This window comes from Microplitis demolitor, chromosome 5 (assembly GCF_026212275.2).
Source record: "Microplitis demolitor isolate Queensland-Clemson2020A chromosome 5, iyMicDemo2.1a, whole genome shotgun sequence".
Classification (NCBI taxonomy): Eukaryota; Metazoa; Arthropoda; class Insecta; order Hymenoptera; family Braconidae; genus Microplitis; species Microplitis demolitor.
In genome coordinates, this window is record NC_068549.1 from 10,989,529 (window position 1) to 11,010,618 (window position 21,090).

Below are 21,090 nucleotides of genomic sequence, written 5' to 3' on the forward strand. Positions count from 1 at the left end.
AATGATGATCTTTTTCACATTATTGTGACAATAAGTGAAATTTTTAATGCTGAAATTTAACAAATTACGTGATTGCTTAACTTTACTTAACAAAAAAATCAAGAAAAAAAAAATTTCTTTTTTACAAAATTCAAAAATTTATATTTTGCAAAAACAAAAAACACACTTCTGAAAATTTCAGAATATTTTAAACTCCTGACAAGCACACATCTAAACGGTATACCTCTTTAGGCATTGATGGTGAAAAGTACCCAATATATTTTATTTTCAAATATCTTGGTCCCTAATAAAGTTAGAGAATTTTTTTTTTAAATTAAAGCTGAGAAAATTCTCTATAATATAGATACAACATTATTTGTATCCATTTATCTATCTATATTTAACAAAAGAGCCCTTTGTCAAATATACACAAAGAATTATAACGAAATAAAGTTTTGGGGTGGGTACTTTGTACCCAGTGTGCTTGTCAGGGGTTAAAATAAGTACAATACGTTATACAAAAAAAAATTGAGCCAAAAATTTAATGTCGATCATCATTTTGTATTATTTTGAATTAATTGTTAATTATTTTTATGGCGTTTGTTCAGAGTATATTTAAAAACTTTTTTCCACAAAATATACATAAACTTTTTGGTTCGAGGGGATTTTTGTTCTGGATCCCATCGCTTTTTTTGTTTGTCTTGAGAAACTAACGCCGCTTATGTTTCCTATTTTCAACTTATCTTTAGTATCTACCTGTTTTATACTCCGCCATATACCGTCATCATCTTGCATACCTGATGAAATAAATTATTACAAATAAGTCTTATAATCACCATGTAAATAATAAATTATTTTATCAGGTATGCAAGATGATGACATTTAGAAACACTGAAAATGCCATATAAAATGGGTAGATACTAAAGATAAGTTGAGAATAGGAAAAATAGGCGGCGTTAGTTTCACAAAACAAACAAAAGAAGCAATGGGATTCAAAACGAAAATCCCCTCGAACAAAAAATGTTATGTATATTTTGTAGAAAAAAGCATTAAAATATACTCTGAACAAATGCCATAAAAATAATTAACAGTCCGATTGGGATTTCTAATTAATAAAGATAAAATTTATGAAAATAGTATAAGAATAATAAATTACAAATAAGTTTTCGAACAGAGAACTTCTATAGTAGTTACTTTCACGACAGAAACTCAAGTTTGTACGAATTTGCCCGAAACTCGTAAATTAAATTGAAATTGTTCGAATTATTAATCAAAAACTATTAAAATTAGTGTGCATTAAAGTTTGACGACGAGTATCTTTTAAGCGATTAATTGAATCGACTAATCATAAGAGGCTATTTTTGTAGAGCAGTGGATTTCCTATAAAGAAATAAGGTGCGGGTATCATAATAATTTTTTTTTGACGAGTTATAAAATTCATAAGAAAAAAGAAATCTGTCTGAAAATAATCAAACTTCAACTTTTAATAACTTTTAAACGGTGAAGTTTACAAAAAAATTGTAAGAGATCTTTTATGTAGAGAATTCAATTTCTTATAAATGTATGAGACGAAATATTTTTTCGAAATAGTAAATACTGAGATATAAATTTTTCCATCTAATAATAAGGAAAAAATAAAAAACTGAGAGGCGGAGGACTTTTCTATGAAAATTAAGAGCTCATACTTGGAGAGAATTTTTTTAAGGTGTCTACCAACCTATTTTTCAGAGTATAAAATGAAAAGAAAAATAGTCGATTTTTTTGGGGAACCCTAATATATATATATATATATATATATTAGAAATATTCCCAAAAAAAATTCCCATAGAGTTTGAGCCCTTAATATTAATATTAACTATTTTCCCAGAGCAGGTGAAGATTTCCCATTTAAAATACACGTGAACTTGGGTTTTTATTTTTTTAACTTCTATAACTCCGCGTCATTTTATGATATCATCTCGCCCAAAGTTGGGATTTGCTCAGATTAAATGCTCTACAAAAGTGTCCATTGTCGCGTAGTCGTGACTCATACAAGTGAAGTAGTAGGGACCGCTAAACCGAATTTTTTCAAAGATTTCTTGTTTTTTCTCTTACTATCTCATGAACAACAAGACCTACAGAAATAATGCAAATGACAATTTTATAGAAAATTTAATTTTCTACAAAAAAGATCCTGAGCACCGAATCACTCAGATTGATATTTTTTGAGATATTAATTATTGAAGTTTACGTAGCATTGAACTCCCATAAAATGTCAAATCGGTTGCGTAACAACATATGCGCGACATAATATCCGCGACAAAATAACTACACGACAAAATAACCACACGATAAAATATCCGCGGAAATAATATCTACAGACAGGATATCCTAAAAATGAACAGATCAAAAATATGAATTCATCAGATCAAAATTTTCATAGTTTAAATAACAGCAGAAGAAAGTTATTAAAATAATATATTATTAACATTTATCTTTAATCCATCAAATACTTTATGCGAAAATACATATGATTCATGCATACATAAATAGGCGTGAATTATTGCACTCTTTTTTCACGAATTTCGTGTGTGTGCAATTACAAAAATATACCCACTCATAAAATGATGTGAACGATTGCACCCTTTTTTCACGAATTTTTTGTATGTGCAATAAAATATCTACGGACAGAATATCCTGAAAACTGACATAACAAAGGGATGAATTCATCACATCAAACTTTTCATACTTAAAATAACAGTAAAAGAAAGTTATTAAAATCATATTTTTGAAACATTTATCATTTAATTCATCGAATACTTAATACGAAATTACATATGATTATAATGATGAGTCATAACAAATGATTGAATTTTTTTAGGGATATTTTGTCTACAGGTTTTTTGTCCGCGGATATTTTGTCGTGTGGTTATTTTGTCGCGGATATTTTGTCCACGGATATTTAAGTGTGTCACCGTCAAATCAAATCTTAGAAAATATTGATTTTTGTATTTGAATAATATCTTAGAAAATATCAATCTGAGTTATTCGGTGCTAAGGACCTTTGTTTTGTAAAGAATTGAATTTCCTATAAAATTATCATGTACATTTTTTCTGTAGGTCTCGGTGTTGAGAGAAAAAACAAGAATCCTATGAAAAAATTCAGTTTAGCGGTCCGTACTACCCCACCCGTATGAGTTACGACTTCACAACAATAGGCATTTTTATAGAACATTTAATTCTAAGAAAATCCCAACTTTGGGCGAGATGATTTCTTAAAATGCCGCGGAGTTATAGAAGTTAAAAAAATAAAAACCCAAGTTTACGTGTATTTTAAATGGGAAATCTTCACCTGCTCTGGGAAAGTACTTAATATTGATATTGAGGGCACAAACTCTGAGTGAATTTTTTTGGGGGTATTTCCAACAAAGTTTCGGCATGGGAGTGAAGAAAAAAATAATCGCGAAAAAAAAGCGACCTAATATATATATATACATACATATATTAGGGTGCTCCGTTTGAAACGAACATTTTTTTTCACCCCCCATTGAAAATCTTGTTCTATATGTTAAAATAAAAATCCAGTCCAATTTTGAGCTCTTAATATTAATAGTCACCACTAGAACAACGTCGTCAAAGTTTTTCCATTCTAAAAGCACGTAAATTTAGTTTTTTTCCTTTTCAATGAATAAAACCCAACCCCACATTTATGTATCGTATCGGTCAAAAGTTTTTCTTAAAGAGAATTGTATGCTCTTCAAAAAAGCCAATATCTGCTTAGCTCTGAGTTCAACTCTAGCACTGCTGTGAGTCTTTTATGTCAAATTTTATATCAAATTGATTGTTTTTTGCTATTAACTCATGAACGGCCGAGTTTAGAGATAAAAAGTAAATGACCTTTTTTGTAGGAAATTTAGTTTTCTATAAAAAAAAGTTTAATAACTTATATCTGTTAAAGTATTATTTTAAAAATATATGAACTTGAAGTTATTAAAATTTTTAATTTTAGCAAAAGTTCAAGATTAATTGTTGTAGAATTAAAATATTCATAGTTTTAGTAGTTTTTCGGTTTATTTTATTTATTACTTACCAAAAAAATAAAAATTTGTAAGATATTCAAAGATTAAGCGAACATAAATATTTATTTAAATGAAAATAATGATTAAGGGATAATAAATTATTAATTATGTCAAAATTATTATTATTATTCACAATGAAAGTGATTTGTACATTGTACCGCAAATATTTTACGTATCTACAGAGGCTGTTCCTGAACATTTGTTTTTAGACAGGACGAATATAATTGTCGATGATTTTAAACGACCTGTAATAAATATTGGCGCTGGTCTTAATTTTCGAGTCAAGCAGTTATTAAAACCCTCAATAAGTGCTACACCTCGCTCTGCCGTATCATTCACCACCCTCAAGGATTTAAATGTCTTAATACGTTTTTGTTAATCAAAATCTGACTCCCATAAAGCCGGGTCAATATTAATAAATTTGTACGAGACTTCAAATTCTTTAAAAATAGTAAATGACTTTTCACTAACGAAATCACTGATACATTTTGTCGCAACCAAGTCTATTTGACTCTTATGTATAGTGAATCGTTTACTCTTATGAGATGTAGATTTTTTATTTTAAATGGCATTTACCCTCTTTAATTTTTCTTCCTGTGATACTGCAGGGTCAAACAGAGCTAAAACAGCTAAATTCTCATGTAAATATCATAGATGTCCTGATAGAGCATTGTTAACGCTGCTTGTGCCACTTAAGGATACATTTTTTTTATGGAGGGTAGAGGTAAGGAGCACTTTCTCTGTATATTAGAAGTGTCCATAAAGTCATGTGAAATTATGGTGGCGCTGCTGTAAGCTGATGACGGCATTAGAACGAAAGCGCTTAAAACTGTTAGAGTAGGACAGAATGAAACGAAGAAAGATATATATCCGGTCCGTAAACGCGCGACTTTCAAAAATTTAGTTATAAAATTTTGAAATGCCGAGATAATAAAATAATTTCTTACATTGATTAAATTTATAACAATAATTTTAAAAATTTCAGAATTCTTTTGAATAATGAAATATAAAATACCATTTATAATATAACCAATAAATGATAAAAATAAAAATTTTTTTAGTGAAGGGTTGTATAATAACGAATAATTAAATTAAAAATTGAGTAAATAAATATATTTAAAAAAATAGAACATTTTAACATAATAATTAATTCTCAACAATTATTAAATACTGCTTATATAATGAGTCTTACAAAAGTAATAAATACATTTAAAACTTAATTGCGCAGTCTTCGTAGTTTCGATAGTTAAAACATGATTAAAACAATTAAACATTAAAATAAAACAGATAATTTTCAAGAATAAATATTTTGTATTAGTTTAAATAAACTTAAAGATAAATTAACAAATAAAATATTGTTTCCATGGAGGCAAAAACCTAAAATCAGATTAAATTAAATCTGATATATTTTCTCCCGTCATGGTACTACTAAATCTATTCCTTGATTTCATTAAATAAAAAATTATTGTACAATTTGTTGATCGATAATATAACTTAAAAAGTAATACTAAATTATCGTGGTTTCGAAAAATTTATACAATTCATTTATATTTACAAATTACTGTATTTGTAAATAGAATCCATTATATATGCTAAAAATTAAATAAACAAAATCTATGTATAAGGTGATCTTGTGGCATACAATTTAATGCTGTTTTGTACAATTGGATCCCCAGTTTTCATTGTATATGTTTAATTTCATTTTCTTATGCACTCCTGATCGAAAATTCCGGTATAGTTTCGTGGCAGTTGATACTATTTATACGACAATTTACTTGCTGAAAAAATTAGATAGTTCTATATAAAATCTTAATTTACTAATTCAACTTAATTATTTGGTAATTCCATCGTCATATTTTCCGATTCCTTTAACCAGACGGAAAAGTGCTGTATAAAGTATACCTCAAGCAACGTTTGATAAAAAACAAAAGAAAAGAAAATAGAATAAATGCATATAATAAAATCTGAATAAATATTAATGAAAATAGTAAGTTGAAATTAAAACTCACCGTTGTCTTCAAACGTTTACATTGCTTGATAACATTTACAGTGCGTCGTTTACGTGTAACCGATTTTTGCAACTTAATACCCGTACTATCGCAGCTCTGCAATCGGCTTCGGAGAACTCTGCAAGATTTACATCTTGGATTTATTTGGTTCCTTTGATAAGCTTCATCCCCGATGACTACACGTTTGCATTCATTAGAGTACCTGAAATATTAAGTTAAAAATAAAAAAACAATTAAATGACATTTCGCATTTGTTTTCTCAAATTATTATAGTATTTCCAAATTATACATCTACGTTACCTTTGTTTTTTTATTTGCGTGCCAACGCACAACGGCCATTTTTCCACAGATTTTAAATAATCAAATATTTCATCAGGTGAAAATAATTTATCATTTAAATTGACTTTTTCAAAATTTGTAAAAATTACCTGTAAAATATTAATTAATTTGAATAATTAATTGAGTCAAATAATACAATGTAATGAAAAAAGCATGTATATTTACCGAAATAGAGAAATCCTCATTTAAAGCTATATGATTTTGGATCTGCATTCGCACAGGATCAATTCGAATAAACTCCATAGCGTCAGGTTTTTCAGCGTAAGTCCAATGCTGGGGTAGTAATGTTAAATTTTTTCTGAAATACGAAATTGGTTTTTCAATTTGCGGTATTTGTTCTGGTTGCTGTTGCTCTTGCTCTTGCTCTAGTTGCTGTTGCTCGGATTGCAGTTGCTCTTGTTCGGGTTGCAATTGCTCTTGTTTCGACTGCTGTTGCTCCTGATTTAGTTGTTGCTGATCTTGTTGCTGCAGTTCAGGATTGAGCTGCAACTGATGTTCGATCGTTGGCACTGCGTCTTCTGTAAGATCTTTTCTGCTTAAATGATGTAAGTGAACATCATTTTCGATGACAATCTTGGAATACATTTTTATATTTTTTTCCTTGAAGTGAAATTGACAAATGTAATCGGATGCTTTCAACACTAACCCAAAGATTTGGTCCAATGTTGTAACCTTGCTGGAGTCTAAACATTAATGCAAAAATATTAGTAATGATTAATATATTTGAATTCATTAATTATATTCATTCATGCAAAACCTATATTACTAGTATCTTCTTGAATAAAAAATTCTAATGTGAACTATAATTTCATATATACATACTTTTGCTTGAAAAAAAAGACACAGAACACGATGTTTCTTTCACTACTTTTTTATTTTTCCGGCCACTTGGGCAACTTTTCACAGCACAAGCTCTTACCATAGTGTTTAAGAATATAAGTCTTTAATAAAAATATATTTTATAAATAATTTAAATTGTTCTTGAAAATATTTAGAAACAGTACTTTATAAAAAAAATCACAATTTTTCAGGTTATATTTCACCGTGTTTATTCTCACTTGACTCTGTTTTCAATTGTATACTCATATACATTATTTTTATAAAATACTCTATTCAGTACAACTACTTTTATACTTTACTATTTCCCTTTGGCATACTTCATTTCATCAATAATCGCCAAATTCACATCGAATTATCAGTGGTCATCAGCGCCTTTTTAGTTGATTTTGGAACTATAATCTAACAGCTTATCATGGATACTTTTGAAAGTGAAGCCCCATATGAGAGAGTACTCCTTACCTCTACCCTCCATAATTTTTTTGAATTCGATTAAATTTTTAAATAACTCCAAATCGCGATAGGGAGCTTTTATCGTATTTGGCGCGGTAAACCATGCTTTAACATAAAATAGTACTATAAACACACAAACTCTACGTAACGCATTTATTTCTGAGGTTTTTACAAAAATTGTTTTTTAAACATAAATATTTTCAAGCAATACAGCACTTTTGGAAGCCATCTGGCGTGATGCATGGCTCCAAGAGCTTTAAATTTGACACCACTCTTAGGTATACCACCTAAGAATATGTAACTGAGTTCCAAAAATTCTCGATAGTCATCTCTTGGGTGACGATTCTAGTGAAAAAAGATATCATTATACGTTATTGTATGTCAATTAAAAATTTCAGGTTTATTTCAGAGGTCAGCTAATGTATTATAAGTTATTGTATAAGTATTATAAACTATTGTTTAAAGCTCAATCATAGATTTGAATATTATTCAATTATAAATCAACAACTATAATGAAAGCTTCCCGTTTTTTACTTACATGTGTAGAAAATTAATCAATTTTTTTCAACAAAAAAAAAAAAAAAGAATACTTGAAAATAATAATCTAATGCTTATAAATTTTAATATTTTAAATAATTATTTTTACCTCAAACTGATCTTGTATGAATATAAGTATCTCATTTTTTCTTTAGTACTAAAGCTAAATTAAGAAAAATCGATGTTATGACACCTGAATTAGTGTCAGCATTAGATCGAACGAAAACTAGTGATAGGAATGTGATGTGTATAATTTTTGCTGTCATTACTAGTCTTGGATTTGATATCGATAAGTATAACTTGAGCTACACTACAATCCGAAATGCTCGTATTTCAATGAGAGAAGAGATTACTGAAACGTTGAAGGATGATATTCTTGATAATACGCAGGGTCTTGTTGCTCACTGGGATGGGAAATCGTTACCTACACTTACAAATACAATAAAAGTAAAAAGGCTGCCAATAACTGTTTCAGGGCAAAATATTAAACAGCTTCTTGGAGTTCCGATAGTTGAAGAAGCAAGTGGAATTAATCAGGCTAAAATAATCTACAAAGTTTGAAATGAGTGGAATATTTCGAGTCGTATCAAAGCGATGTGCTTTGATACGACCGCTGTAAATACTGGAAATTTATTATGTATTATTTTGTTATTTTTAGTCAATATAGTGGTGACACGACCGATTGCCCTCGGACAAAATAACCTCGACAAAATAACCTCGGACAAAATAACCCGAAAAAAAACAACCTGCACAACAATAACCTGAAAAATTATAAATGTTTAAAATTAAATTATTTTCCCGCTAAATCATTTGTAAATAGTCGCTATCTATGGATACACTGATTAATTTATGTTATTGGTTTATACATTACAAGTTTGGTTAATGTATATACGTAAGTTATATGTTCTGAAAAGTTGGATTCGCGTCATTTGGTGATTTTAGTATCGAAATTATTAATTCTATAATATTATAATTAAAAATGTCATTAAAATTTATGTTATCACAAAAAAATAAAAAGCAATTGTATGATGGAGGTTACTTGTATACCCGGAAGGCTGATGTAAAAAAAGGAATATCGTGGCGTTGTGTAAGGTATCATTTCTTGTAAAGCCATTATTTACACTGATTCTGATAAGCGTACTGGTTAGTATTTTAGTATTAAGGGTTTATTGAATCAATACCAACGAATGATTTTAATAACATTGGGATTGTAATTATTATTATAGGAAATGTTATTGGAGATCAACCTAATCATGTACATGCTTCTGAAGTTTCTGACATTCAAGCTAAAGTTGTTATGAATAAAATTAAAAAAAGAGCCATATCTAACGATGATAATCCTGCATCAGTTATTGCATCCGCTAATGGCACGTGATATTCAACGAGCTAGGAATGATGTGATGCCGTTGTTTCCAGAAGTTAATTCAAGGAAAGATTTAGTTATACCTGATGCTTATACTGTTACTAAAAAAGATGACAAGTTCCTCTTTTATGATAGTGGTGGTGGTAAATTACGTTTTTTAATTTTTGCAACAAATAAAAATTTATAAACGTTAGCTGAGTATCCTAATTGGGCTTGAGACGGAACATTTTCTTCAGTTCCTAAGATATTTAAGCAATTATATACCATACATGCAGTGGTAAACGGCAAGTTGTTGCTATTAATTTATATGCTTCTGCCGATTAAGATATGCTTCTGATGCATTAACTGTGATAAAGAACCGTGTACCTGGCTTACAGCCTAGAAGAATAATGATTGACTTCGAATCAGCATTTATGACAGCGTTTACATCATGCTTTTCAGATGCAAACATGTCAGCTTGCTTCTTCCACTTTACCCAATCATTATGGAGAAATGTACAGTCAGGAGGATTACAGAAACTATATAATAATAATGTTCGATTCGCGTTGAACATTAAAATGTTAATGACATTGGCATTCGTTCCTGTCCAAGATGTTTGTGATGAATTCACAGAACTTATACAATCGACATATTTCGACAATTATGAGGATGAATTGGAGCTTTTCGTGAATTATTTTGTGAAAACTTGGGTCGGTGTGTTGTCACATAGTGGCAAGCGCCGTTTGAAACCTTATTTTCCAATTAAATTATGGAACTGTTATGATGCCGTTATTAATGAAGAAATGCGCTCTAATAATGGCATCGAAGGGTGGCATTCGTCTTTTAATGCTAAAGTTCGTGTGAGTCATGCATCCATGAGTAGATTTATAAATGTTATAAAAGATAAACAGATGATTACTGAACTTTTTATAACACAACTTAACACCGGTATGAATGTTATGCCTAAACGAAGAAAAATGTATGCTAAATTTGATAGTCGGTTGAAAAAAATTGTGGACCAATAGATAAAAAAAAAAATTACAATATCTTCATGATATTGGTACTCTTCTTAGTTTAATAATCATTATATAATTTGTTAGAATTTCTCAATTATAGCTATTAATGTTTTTATTATTATTATTTCCTTCATAACTACTGATGTGATTGATATCTTTGCAATACATGTTAATGTTCCATAAATAGTATTCATTAAATTATATTAAATTACATGCAATAAGAAAGTGTACCTGATTAGGAGTATGGGTTGTATGCTTAAGGTGCAATTATTAATTGATGAATAGTTGTTATTTATATAAAAATATAACATTTATTTTATGTAAATAAATTTCATAAGTATACTCAATAATTGTTGTATTTTTTTTAAATTTCAATTTATAACAAAGATATTTTTGTTCAGGTTATTTTGTTACGAGGTTTTTTTGTCCAAGGGCAACCGGTCGTGTCACCACTATATTAACTAAAAATAACAAAATAATACATAATAAATTTCCAGTATTTACAGCGGTCGTATCAAAGCACATCGATTTGATTCGACTCGAAATATTCCACTCATCTCAAACTTTGCCAATATAGTCTAATAATGTTTAATTATTTCAAAATGTTAACGCAGGTGTTTGTACAGTATTAGAAAAAAAATTTACTCCGATTAGCATGTCGACATAATGTTTATGAAGTAGTTTTAAAAAATATCACAGAGATTGCTTGGCCAGTAACAAATGGCCCCAATGTACCAATTTTCAATAGGTTTCGAAATAATTGGAGCATGATTAATACCACCAATTATGAAATTAGTATTGAAGATGAGGCAATAAAAAATATTTTGTTTGAAAAAAAAATGAGATACTTATATTTATACAAGATCAGTTTGAGGTAAAAATAATTATTTAAAATATTAAAATTTATAAGCATTAGATTATTATTTTCAAGTATTCTTTTTTTTTTTTTGTTGAAAAAAATTAATTAATTTTCTACACATGTAAGTAAAAAACGGGAAGCTTTCATATAGTTGTTGATTTATAATTGAATAATATTCCAACCTATGATTGAGTTTTAAATAATAGTTTAAACTTATAATACATTAGCTGACCTCTGGAATAACCTGAAATTTTTAATTGACATACGATAACGTATAATGATATCTTTTTTCACTAGAATCGTCACCCAAGAGATGACTATCGAGAATTTTTGGAACTCAGTTACATATTCTTAGGTGGTATACCTAAGAGTGGTGTCAAATTTAAAGCTCTTGGAGCCATGCATCACGCCAGATGGCTTCCAAAAGTGCTGTATTGCTTGAAAATATATATGCATATGGGGCGTTCCACGACAAATCGGACACCATTCAGTTTTTGCGCCTCGGATTTTTTTGTAACTTTTTTATCTTTTAGTATAGGTTCAAAGAGGCCTTCATGATTTTATTCAAATCATCTCCTCCATCCGTTTTCAAAATATCGAATTTTGAAAAATATAGAGATTTTTTTTTCGAACGCCTCTATTTTCGTGAAAAGTGGTTTAAATATAATTTTCAAAGAGACGCGGCTGAGGCAGCCGTTCAGCATGCAGGTGGCTCGGGCGACCACCGAAGTTAAGTAGCATCGAGCAAAATCACTACTTGGCTGGGTGACCGTTTAGCCCCACGTCGCGTTCGAACGAAGGTCTCTAATCGTTAGGCACGGGAAGAAGATCCAGTGATCGGTAAAATGGGAATTTTATCGATCACTGGAGCTTCACCCAAACCGAAACTGTATTGGCTAGGTTTTCTCTATGGTTTTCCTAGCCACTGCACCTCCATTGCACAAGGAAGGTTTTAGAGCATCACCGTAATGATGCAGTACAGTATAAGCACAAGTCGGCCCACAGCCCGAGAAAAAATGTTTATATATAATCATACATAATTATATATAACTATATATGATCATATATAATACAATATCCAAACGGAGAAAGTCATATGTAGCGTCATATATAATTATATATGATTATATATAATACTATTCCGAGAAATTTTTTTCATATAGAATCATATATAATTATATATAATCTTATATATGTCCATATATAATTGTGTACAATTACATATGATCATACATAATTATATATGATTATATATAATACTGTTCCAAGAAAATTTTTTTATGTATAATCATATATAATTATATATGATTATACGAAATGCAATGTTTAAACGAAGAGTGTCATATATAGCTCCATGTATAATTATATATGATTATATATAATACTATTCCGAGAAAATTATCTTATATATAATCATATATAATTATATATAATCTTATACATATACCCATATATAATTGTATACAATCATTAGGGTGTTTAAAAAAAAAAAAGAATTTTTTTTTCATGGTATTCAAAAATTGAAAGTACCCAGTTTTTCAATCGGTTGAATTTCATATAATTTTGTGAAATTATTTAATGTTCCCCAAAATTTCATATAAGTTTTTTTAAATTTCATATCACAACAGAAAATTAAAAATTTGAAGAAACTTAATAAAATTTTATATAATTATCATCGAAGCCGACAAATATTGTTTTTATAAAATTTCATATAAGTTCATGGAGTTTTTGTAAAAATCCATAACGAAAACTTATGAACTCTGTCTTTACCGGCATTTCACTCTAAATACATCAATTAAGCAAATAACTGGAACTCTCGTGATGTGGACCAGTAATCAACGTTTAGGACTACCAGCCAAGAGGAGCCGTGTTCGAACCCAGCAGACGTCCAGGATTTTTTCATCATTTACTGCTATCAATTCTTGTTTCTGAATTTGTAATGCGTTCGCGCGGTAATAACCAAATCAAAAATTCGGTATTTAATTTTTTTTTTTTTTTTTTTTTGTTTTTTCAAGAATATTTTTTAATTATATATAACTCGATTATACATAATCATATATGAAAAATGGCCAAATATAATTATGTATAGTTATGTATAGTTATATATAATTATATATAATTATATATGATTATATTTGGCCATTTTTCATATATGATTATATATAATCGAGTTTTATATAATTATATATAATTTTATATGATTATATATAAAAATTTTTTCTCGGGAGCCGCACAATGAAAAGCAGGATAAAAGTAAAGCAGTTGCGATATAATGGCAAAAAGTGTACAAGGCTGAAATTGCGGATATACACTAGAAAACAATTAAAATTATAACTTTCAAAAAGTCAAAAAATGTTCGTTTTCAGACATTGTTTCAGTAAAGAATATCAAAAAAATTTTTAAACCACGCTTTTATTGAAATTTAAACTTTTAAGTACACTGAAAGAAAAAAAAATAAGATTCAAGTAAACATGTTTACTTGACTCATATTACTAAAAACAAGAAAAAATTTACTACATCGAAGTATAGTATTTCTTATCTTTATAACAATTGCTTAAATCTACTCATAAATTTCTACAGACAATGCATTTTTACTAAAATTAAAAAAAATATTTTCTTGGCACTATTTGAGTAAACTGATACTTAAATTAAGAAATTTTACTTGGAAATATACACTTTTTTCTCTCAGTGGATAAATTGTCCATTTACAAAAAAACACGGCCTGATCGATATTCCTCATAATTTTTTACAGCAAACTGTCACCTATTCAACAACTTTTCCAGCTATATTCATAATGGGCCAACGATGGGATCTATTTTTTTTCGATTTTTTAAATTTCATATTCCAGTTTTTTTTTTAAGAAAAATGTCTAAAAAAAATATCATGCTCAGAATTTACTATTGATAATTATCTGACACACAACTATCATCAAAATTCTCAAATTTTATTTCCTCAGAAAAATTACTATTAATTAATTAATAATAATTTTTCTGTGGAAGAAAATTAACAAATTTTGATGATAGTTGTGTGTCAGATAATTATTAGTAGTAAATCCTAAGCATAATATTTTTTTTTGACATTTTTCTTGAAAAAAAACTGGAATATGAAATTTAAGAAATCGAAAAAAAATAGATCCTATCGTTGTCCCATTATGAGCATAGCTGAAAAAGTTGTAGAAAAGGTGACAGTTTGCTGTGAAAAATTATGAGGAAAATCGACCCGTACATGTTTTTTGTAAATCGACAATTTATACTTAAAAGTTTAAATTTCAATAGAAACGCGGTTCAATTAAATTTTTTGATATTCTTTACTGAAAAGACGTCTAAAAATGAACATTTTTTGTCTCTTTGAAAATTTTATTTAAACCACTTTTCGCGAAGTTACAGATGTTTGAAAGAAAAATCTCTACATTTTTCAAAATTCGATTTTTCGACAACGGTTGGAGGAAAAAATTTGAAAAAAATCATGAAGACCTCTTTGAACCTATACTAAAAGATAAAAAAGTTACAAAGAAATTCGAGGTGCAAAAGCTAAATGGTGTCTAATTTGGCGTAGAACGACCCATATATATCTTTACTCCCAAGTTATTTTTCTCTTAGTTCCAGTATTTTTAACTTCCCGTTAAGAAAATTATTAATTCTCGAAAATTCGAGAAATTATTGGTTTCACCCCGATTGTCGAAAATCAAGTTTCCATCAGATGTCAACGTTTTGAGGTCCTAGGAAGCTATTCTGACTATTTTTAGAAGGATGTCTGAGTGTCTGTATGTGTATGTGTGTGTGTGTGTAAACTCTTAATATCTTTTTAATGAACTGACCAATTGGGATGGTTGAGGTGGCAATCGAAAGGGTTTGTTGACCGTCAACTTTTCTGAAAACTTCAAGTCGATCGATCAAATAGACTCTAATATATAGAGGAAATACAAAAAAAAAAAAAAAAAACAAAAATTTGTGTTTCAGTTTTTTTAAATCTTCAGAAATGGCTCGATCGATTGATTCCAAAATCTAATCAGCTCTAGAATTTAATTGAATGCGTCCATCGCCGCCCCAACCATCTCCATTGGTATATTCTTTCGAGAAAAATCGATCAAGAAAGAAATGGTGAAAAACGGTTTTCTTCGATTATCTTTGAAGCGACTTATCCGATCAATTCCAAAATTTGATCAGCTCTGAAACTCTATTGAGTTTTATTAAACGCATGGATTGCCGCCTCAAACGTCTCAATCGGTCAACTCTTTTGAGGGATATCGTTGGAGAAAGAAATGCTAAAACACAGTTTTTTTTTCGAAAACAACGGCATGCAAAAGTATTTTCGAGCTCGAAAAGCTCGAAAATTTATTCACAACAATGTTTTCGAGCTCTGTGAGCTCGAAAACTATGGGAAGTTTTGGGGCAGGCCCATAGGGTCAACCGATAGACCGATTTTTTGTCTTAAAAAATTACGAAATTATAAAATAAAATTGGCGAAGATTTAGGGCAACAACCTGAGCTGACCCGGAAGCAATTCACGAACGTCAAACTACTGAATACTTTATACGTACAAGTGCCAAATGATTTAGATTTACTCTATAAATAAATTTTGTTTTACCGACAAATATAAACATTTACTGAACTTTTGCTATAATCTATTTTCAACAAATTTCTCATGTATAACAATAATTCTTAGCACAAATATTTTTTAAATAATTGCAAATTTACATTTAATATACTAAAATATGAAAACCAATTGATAATATTTAAACAAAATTTTTATTCTAATAAGTAAACAATAAAATTATAAATTTACTCTCCAAAATAATATTAACATTTAAAAGAAAATTACTGAAATAAGATTTCGTTAGAACTTTAATTTTAGAAATATGGTAATTAAATATCATAAATAAAATTTATATTTTTGAATGAAGTTTCGATAATGAGATTTACAAAAAACATCAATGATTAACTTAAAATATATGATGATATAGATTAAAATCTAATTTTAAATATATTGATCAACAGTCACAGCTTCACGCTTTAATTACAAAGAAAAAAATACTTACTTTTGTTATTTGTTGCTCAATGTCGTTTAACCGTTGCGCACGGGGTTTTTCGGACGTTGGTCCCGGCATCATTGGCAGCCTCCCTGGCGACGTGGATCAACGATATCGTGGTTGTAAAAAAATGATACTGGACAGTTGGCCCAGTTTCCCACGCGCCAGGTCGACGCCAAGACAACTCCCAATCTAGGGGTTTTACACACACACTTGATGCTTCATTTCTCCCTTACATTCTAGGCTAAAATACAAACATACATACTTTATTGTTATAAGTCAAATTTATTGTAAGCTTTGACTAAAAGATTATAAGCTAGTTAATAGTGCACGTGTGTGAAATATTGATTTCTAATATATTTTCATGCCACATTCAATAATCAATTGAATAATTGCTAATATAAATCTGTTAAAAATAATTAGAACAATTATTTGGAACTAACTCATGATTGACTACTGAAATCATAAAATATTATTATTACATGGCTATTTCAATTACATTTCAAAAGAAAATTAAAATATATGTTATTGTAGTAACTATAAATCTGCATAACCAGTTAAAATACTATTAAAAATATAAGTAAGGAAAAAAAACTCGAAAATTTATTAGAAAAAAATTCAAATTTATAGAAGTAAGTCAAAACAATCTACCCATTATCGGACTAAGCTCAATTTTCGTTGAATCTATTATGGCAAGTTTGGCTTCTTGTTCGGGGTAGGGCTGCACTCAAGGTAAGATTATATTGATCTTGTCTAGATCTCGTCTCGACTTATCAAGACGATACAATAGATTGCAATATCAAGACCAAGATCAAGACCATCGAAAATCTTGCAATGTCTTGATAAGAACCAATACAATGTAATAAATATATGTGAAATAGTTTTATCAAGATTTTGTGTTTACACATGACTATAATTCGACAGTTAATTTGGGTTTATTGATTTTTCTGAAATACGTTAATTTAAAGTAGAGATAAAACTTAAACTTAATAGGATTATTATTTATATTTTTATACAGTCGAAGCTCCCTAAAGTTGCTCTCTCCGTACAGGACCATTCTCTAAAGTTGCTTTTTCCTATTCTCCCCGCTCTGCATTCTCACCAGTTGGATAATTGATTCCCCTATGCGCGTTTCGATGCGTCACAAAATCAAAATAAACCATGTTAGATATACATTGAGGCTAACCTTAAATCGTGATTTTTAAATTATTTTTAATAATCTAATATTAATAAATAAATAATAAATAATAGATTAGAGCATTAATCACTAATTTGAAACATTGATTGAACTATTATTTGCAATGACGATTTTTTTTTAATTACCGCGCAGAAATTTGAAAAAATAAACTAATAAAATGTACTACATCTCGAAAATACTTCTGCTAATTATTTATAAGTTGCTCGGATAGTTTTATTAATGATACAAAAATTGTATTTCTAGGTTAACTATCTCGCATAACAGAATATGTATTCAATCAATTATAGATGTTTAAACCGCGCGCCGGAATCTTGAATTCTGATTCATCTAGTAAAAAGAAGAGGGTGAGAAAATTCAAGCAACTTTAGAGAGCGTATCCTGTCAACTTTAGGGAGCTAGCAATTTTAGGGAGGGCAACTTTAGAGAGCTTTGACTGTATCTTCGTATGAAGATATTTGAATGTATGCTAGTAAATTCATAAATATTTGGAATATTATTATTATACAGTTAGTGTTTTGCACTTGAAAGAGTCACTATATTGTCCTTTATTTTCCTTTAAATAGAATTGATTGTAAGTCAATATACTGGGTGATTACTTTTACAAAATAATTTGTAAAAAATATAATTGGAATCCCGGGTGAAAATATTTGGCCGAAAAAAAGCCGAAACTACAAAATTTTATTGAAAGAGGCCGGAATTTGGCCGACAAATGAATCGGCCTTTTTTCGGCCAGAATATATTTTTTTTTTTTTTTTTCAATAAAATTATTGCAAGTAATGATCTTTGGCCGAAAAAAGGCCGAAATTTGGCCGACAGTTAAATCAGCCTGTTTTCGGCTGTAGTATTTTTTATTAAATAAAATTATGGTACTTAAAAAAATTTCATATAACTCAAAATAGAACATGAAAAATTTTCAAGTTGTGGTACTTAAAAATGTATTTCAAAATTTTGAGAAAAATTATGTTTTCAATTTATAAAATATTTTTGTAACTTACTAAGTTATAATTTTAAACAAGACATAGTGAAAACATTTGAATATTTAATAGTTAGAGTAGCATAATTTTTATCGGAATAGTTTACATTTTGGTAAAATATAAAATTTTCTTTCGTTGTATCATTGATGTAAGTTATATGACAGTTCGTGGCTGAGTGAAAATGTATAAATGAGTAAAAATGAAAAATCGATTTCTTTAACTTTATACAAGCAAAATATATATGAAAAAAATATATCGTAGAATGTGTAAAAAGTACGTGTATAAACATTAAAAAAATATATATTTTCAAGTTAATCAAAAATACACAAAAAGAAATATAAAAACTTTATAAAAAAAATATATTTTTAATCCAACCAACAACCTAGGTGAAAAAAATATAAAAAAATTATATAAAAAATATATTTTTCATATAAACTTTTTATATTTCTTTTTCTACGTTGTTGATTAAAAATTTATTTTTTATATAATTATTTTATATTTTCGCAATGAAATTTTCTATAGATTTAAAACATATGACTAGTATGCTTTTTTCATATTTTTATACATGTATTTTTTATATATTCTAAGGTATATTTGAAATATATAAAATTTATATGAAAATCGGCTAAAAGTTAGCTATTTAAAATATATTTTTTATACCTATTTTCTATATATTTATATATTTTTAATATATTTTTTTTATGTGAAAAATAGATTTTTTTGTTATATTAACATATAATTTTTTTATTAACTTTTTTCATGGGGGTAGAGCCTATATACTTTTTAAACAATTTTATACATAACTATATAATCAAAATTACACATATCACAATTAATGATATACCGGATTTTATAGCACACGAAAAAAAAAAAATAAGAAATGTTTTTGTTATTACTAATAATAGATTTTCAATTATATTTTGCTGTTTTAAAAGTGATGTATTCTTTCAATCTTAAATAGCACAAGTAAACTTAGTAGTCACTGTTGGTAGCGTAACCTAGTGGTTTCAACATGTCTGCCGTGAAATGCGGATTGCGTAACTTGGCCGTAGCATGCTGATATTATTTTTTATAGTGCCTAGTGCAATATAAAATTCATAGTGAGATCTAATATCAAATATTATTTACAACTAAAACGGTGCGAGTGTTAGTTTATTGTACGTGTACAAAAAACAACGATTAATCTTGGCAAAATAAAGCCAACCATCTGCTTCTGTGGAAAGCTGTTTCATCTGAAAAGATGGCGGCCAACCACAGCCTAAAACGTAAAGCAACTGCTGAGATCGCATCAACTAATGACAATAAAAGCCTGTGAACGACAACGAGTTACTTAAAAAAAAACTCGATTACATTAGACTTAGCATTCAAAAAGTGGGAAAAAGAACAAGGTATAGCAAAAAAAAATAATAATAATATCAGACCTAATCTGACAAACTCACGCCGAAACCCTTTACCTAGTGTCGACACAGAAGGTTTCATACAACCACGGAAAACTGCCAAAGATAAATCAATTGATGATATATTGGAGGCGCCATTAAACACCTCCAACCAGTACGATCACTTAAATAGCAATGAACTTGCTACTCCAATCGACAACAATGACACCATGGAGTCAGAACAAGGAGAAACCATGATTTACACACAAAGTCAACAGAGCACTCAGGAATCTACGCAAACTGGAACTTTCTCGCAGTCAAATAATCCTGAGAATTTGAAAATCTTCAAAGCACCACCAATCTTTGTAACAGGAGAAAAAGTAAGCGATTTAATCAACTCATTAAAAACGGCAGGACTACCATAAGACTCCTTCACAATCTCTATATCTAAGGGACTACACTCCATCCAAGCCCTGAAACAAGTTGACTATGACAAAGTTAAGATTGCGCTGAAAAACAGCCAGATCCAATTTTATTCATTTACTCAGCAAAAATATTCCCTCAGTTGAAATTGAGAAGGTCACTGAGCTTAATTTCGATCATTAAAAATGTGTTGCACATGAAAACCAGGTGGGAACGATTGCGGAGAAATAAGCTTCTGCAATGTAAAAAATGCCAAAGAATCGGACATACGGCAGCAAACTGTGAGATGCTCTTCGGATGTATCAAGTGTGGGGAATCACATACACCAGATCAGTGTCCACTCAACACAGCGACATCAAGAGATAATTTTAAATGCGCAAATTGCGGTAAGTTCGGGCATCCAGCAAACTATGCCGGATGCAATTATATCAAATTTGCATATCTTAATAAAAAAGCTGAGCTTTAAAGTAGAAATAAATCATTAGCTAAGAATATTGACCAAGTAAGCGACAATTATTTGCCACCAAGACAATTCTCAAACACTGCCGCACAGCAAAGAGGTGCTTTTCCTCCTCTTCCTTCCAAGAATCGTATAAGTGGAAATATGCAAAGGTCACAACCTCCTTGGCAAGCTCCACTACTCATAGAAGGAAACGCTCAG

General features: G+C 29.1%; 1 protein-coding gene across 3 annotated transcripts in view; it reads right to left on the reverse strand.

Moving 5' to 3' along the window:
• Nucleotides 1–21,090, reverse strand: part of LOC103578102 (rho GTPase-activating protein 32) — an 85,802-nt gene that overhangs the window by 17,123 nt on the left and 47,589 nt on the right. For 2 of the 3 annotated variants that reach the window (XM_014442930.2, XM_014442931.2), the window contains one exon: nt 16,468–16,702. The exons of the other annotated variant lie outside the window; for it this stretch is intronic. In XM_014442930.2, coding sequence (XP_014298416.1) covers nt 16,468–16,539 — 72 coding nt within the window. In that variant the 5' untranslated portion in view covers nt 16,540–16,702. The remainder of the gene's footprint in view (nt 1–16,467; nt 16,703–21,090) is intronic. 3 annotated transcript variants of the gene reach the window in all.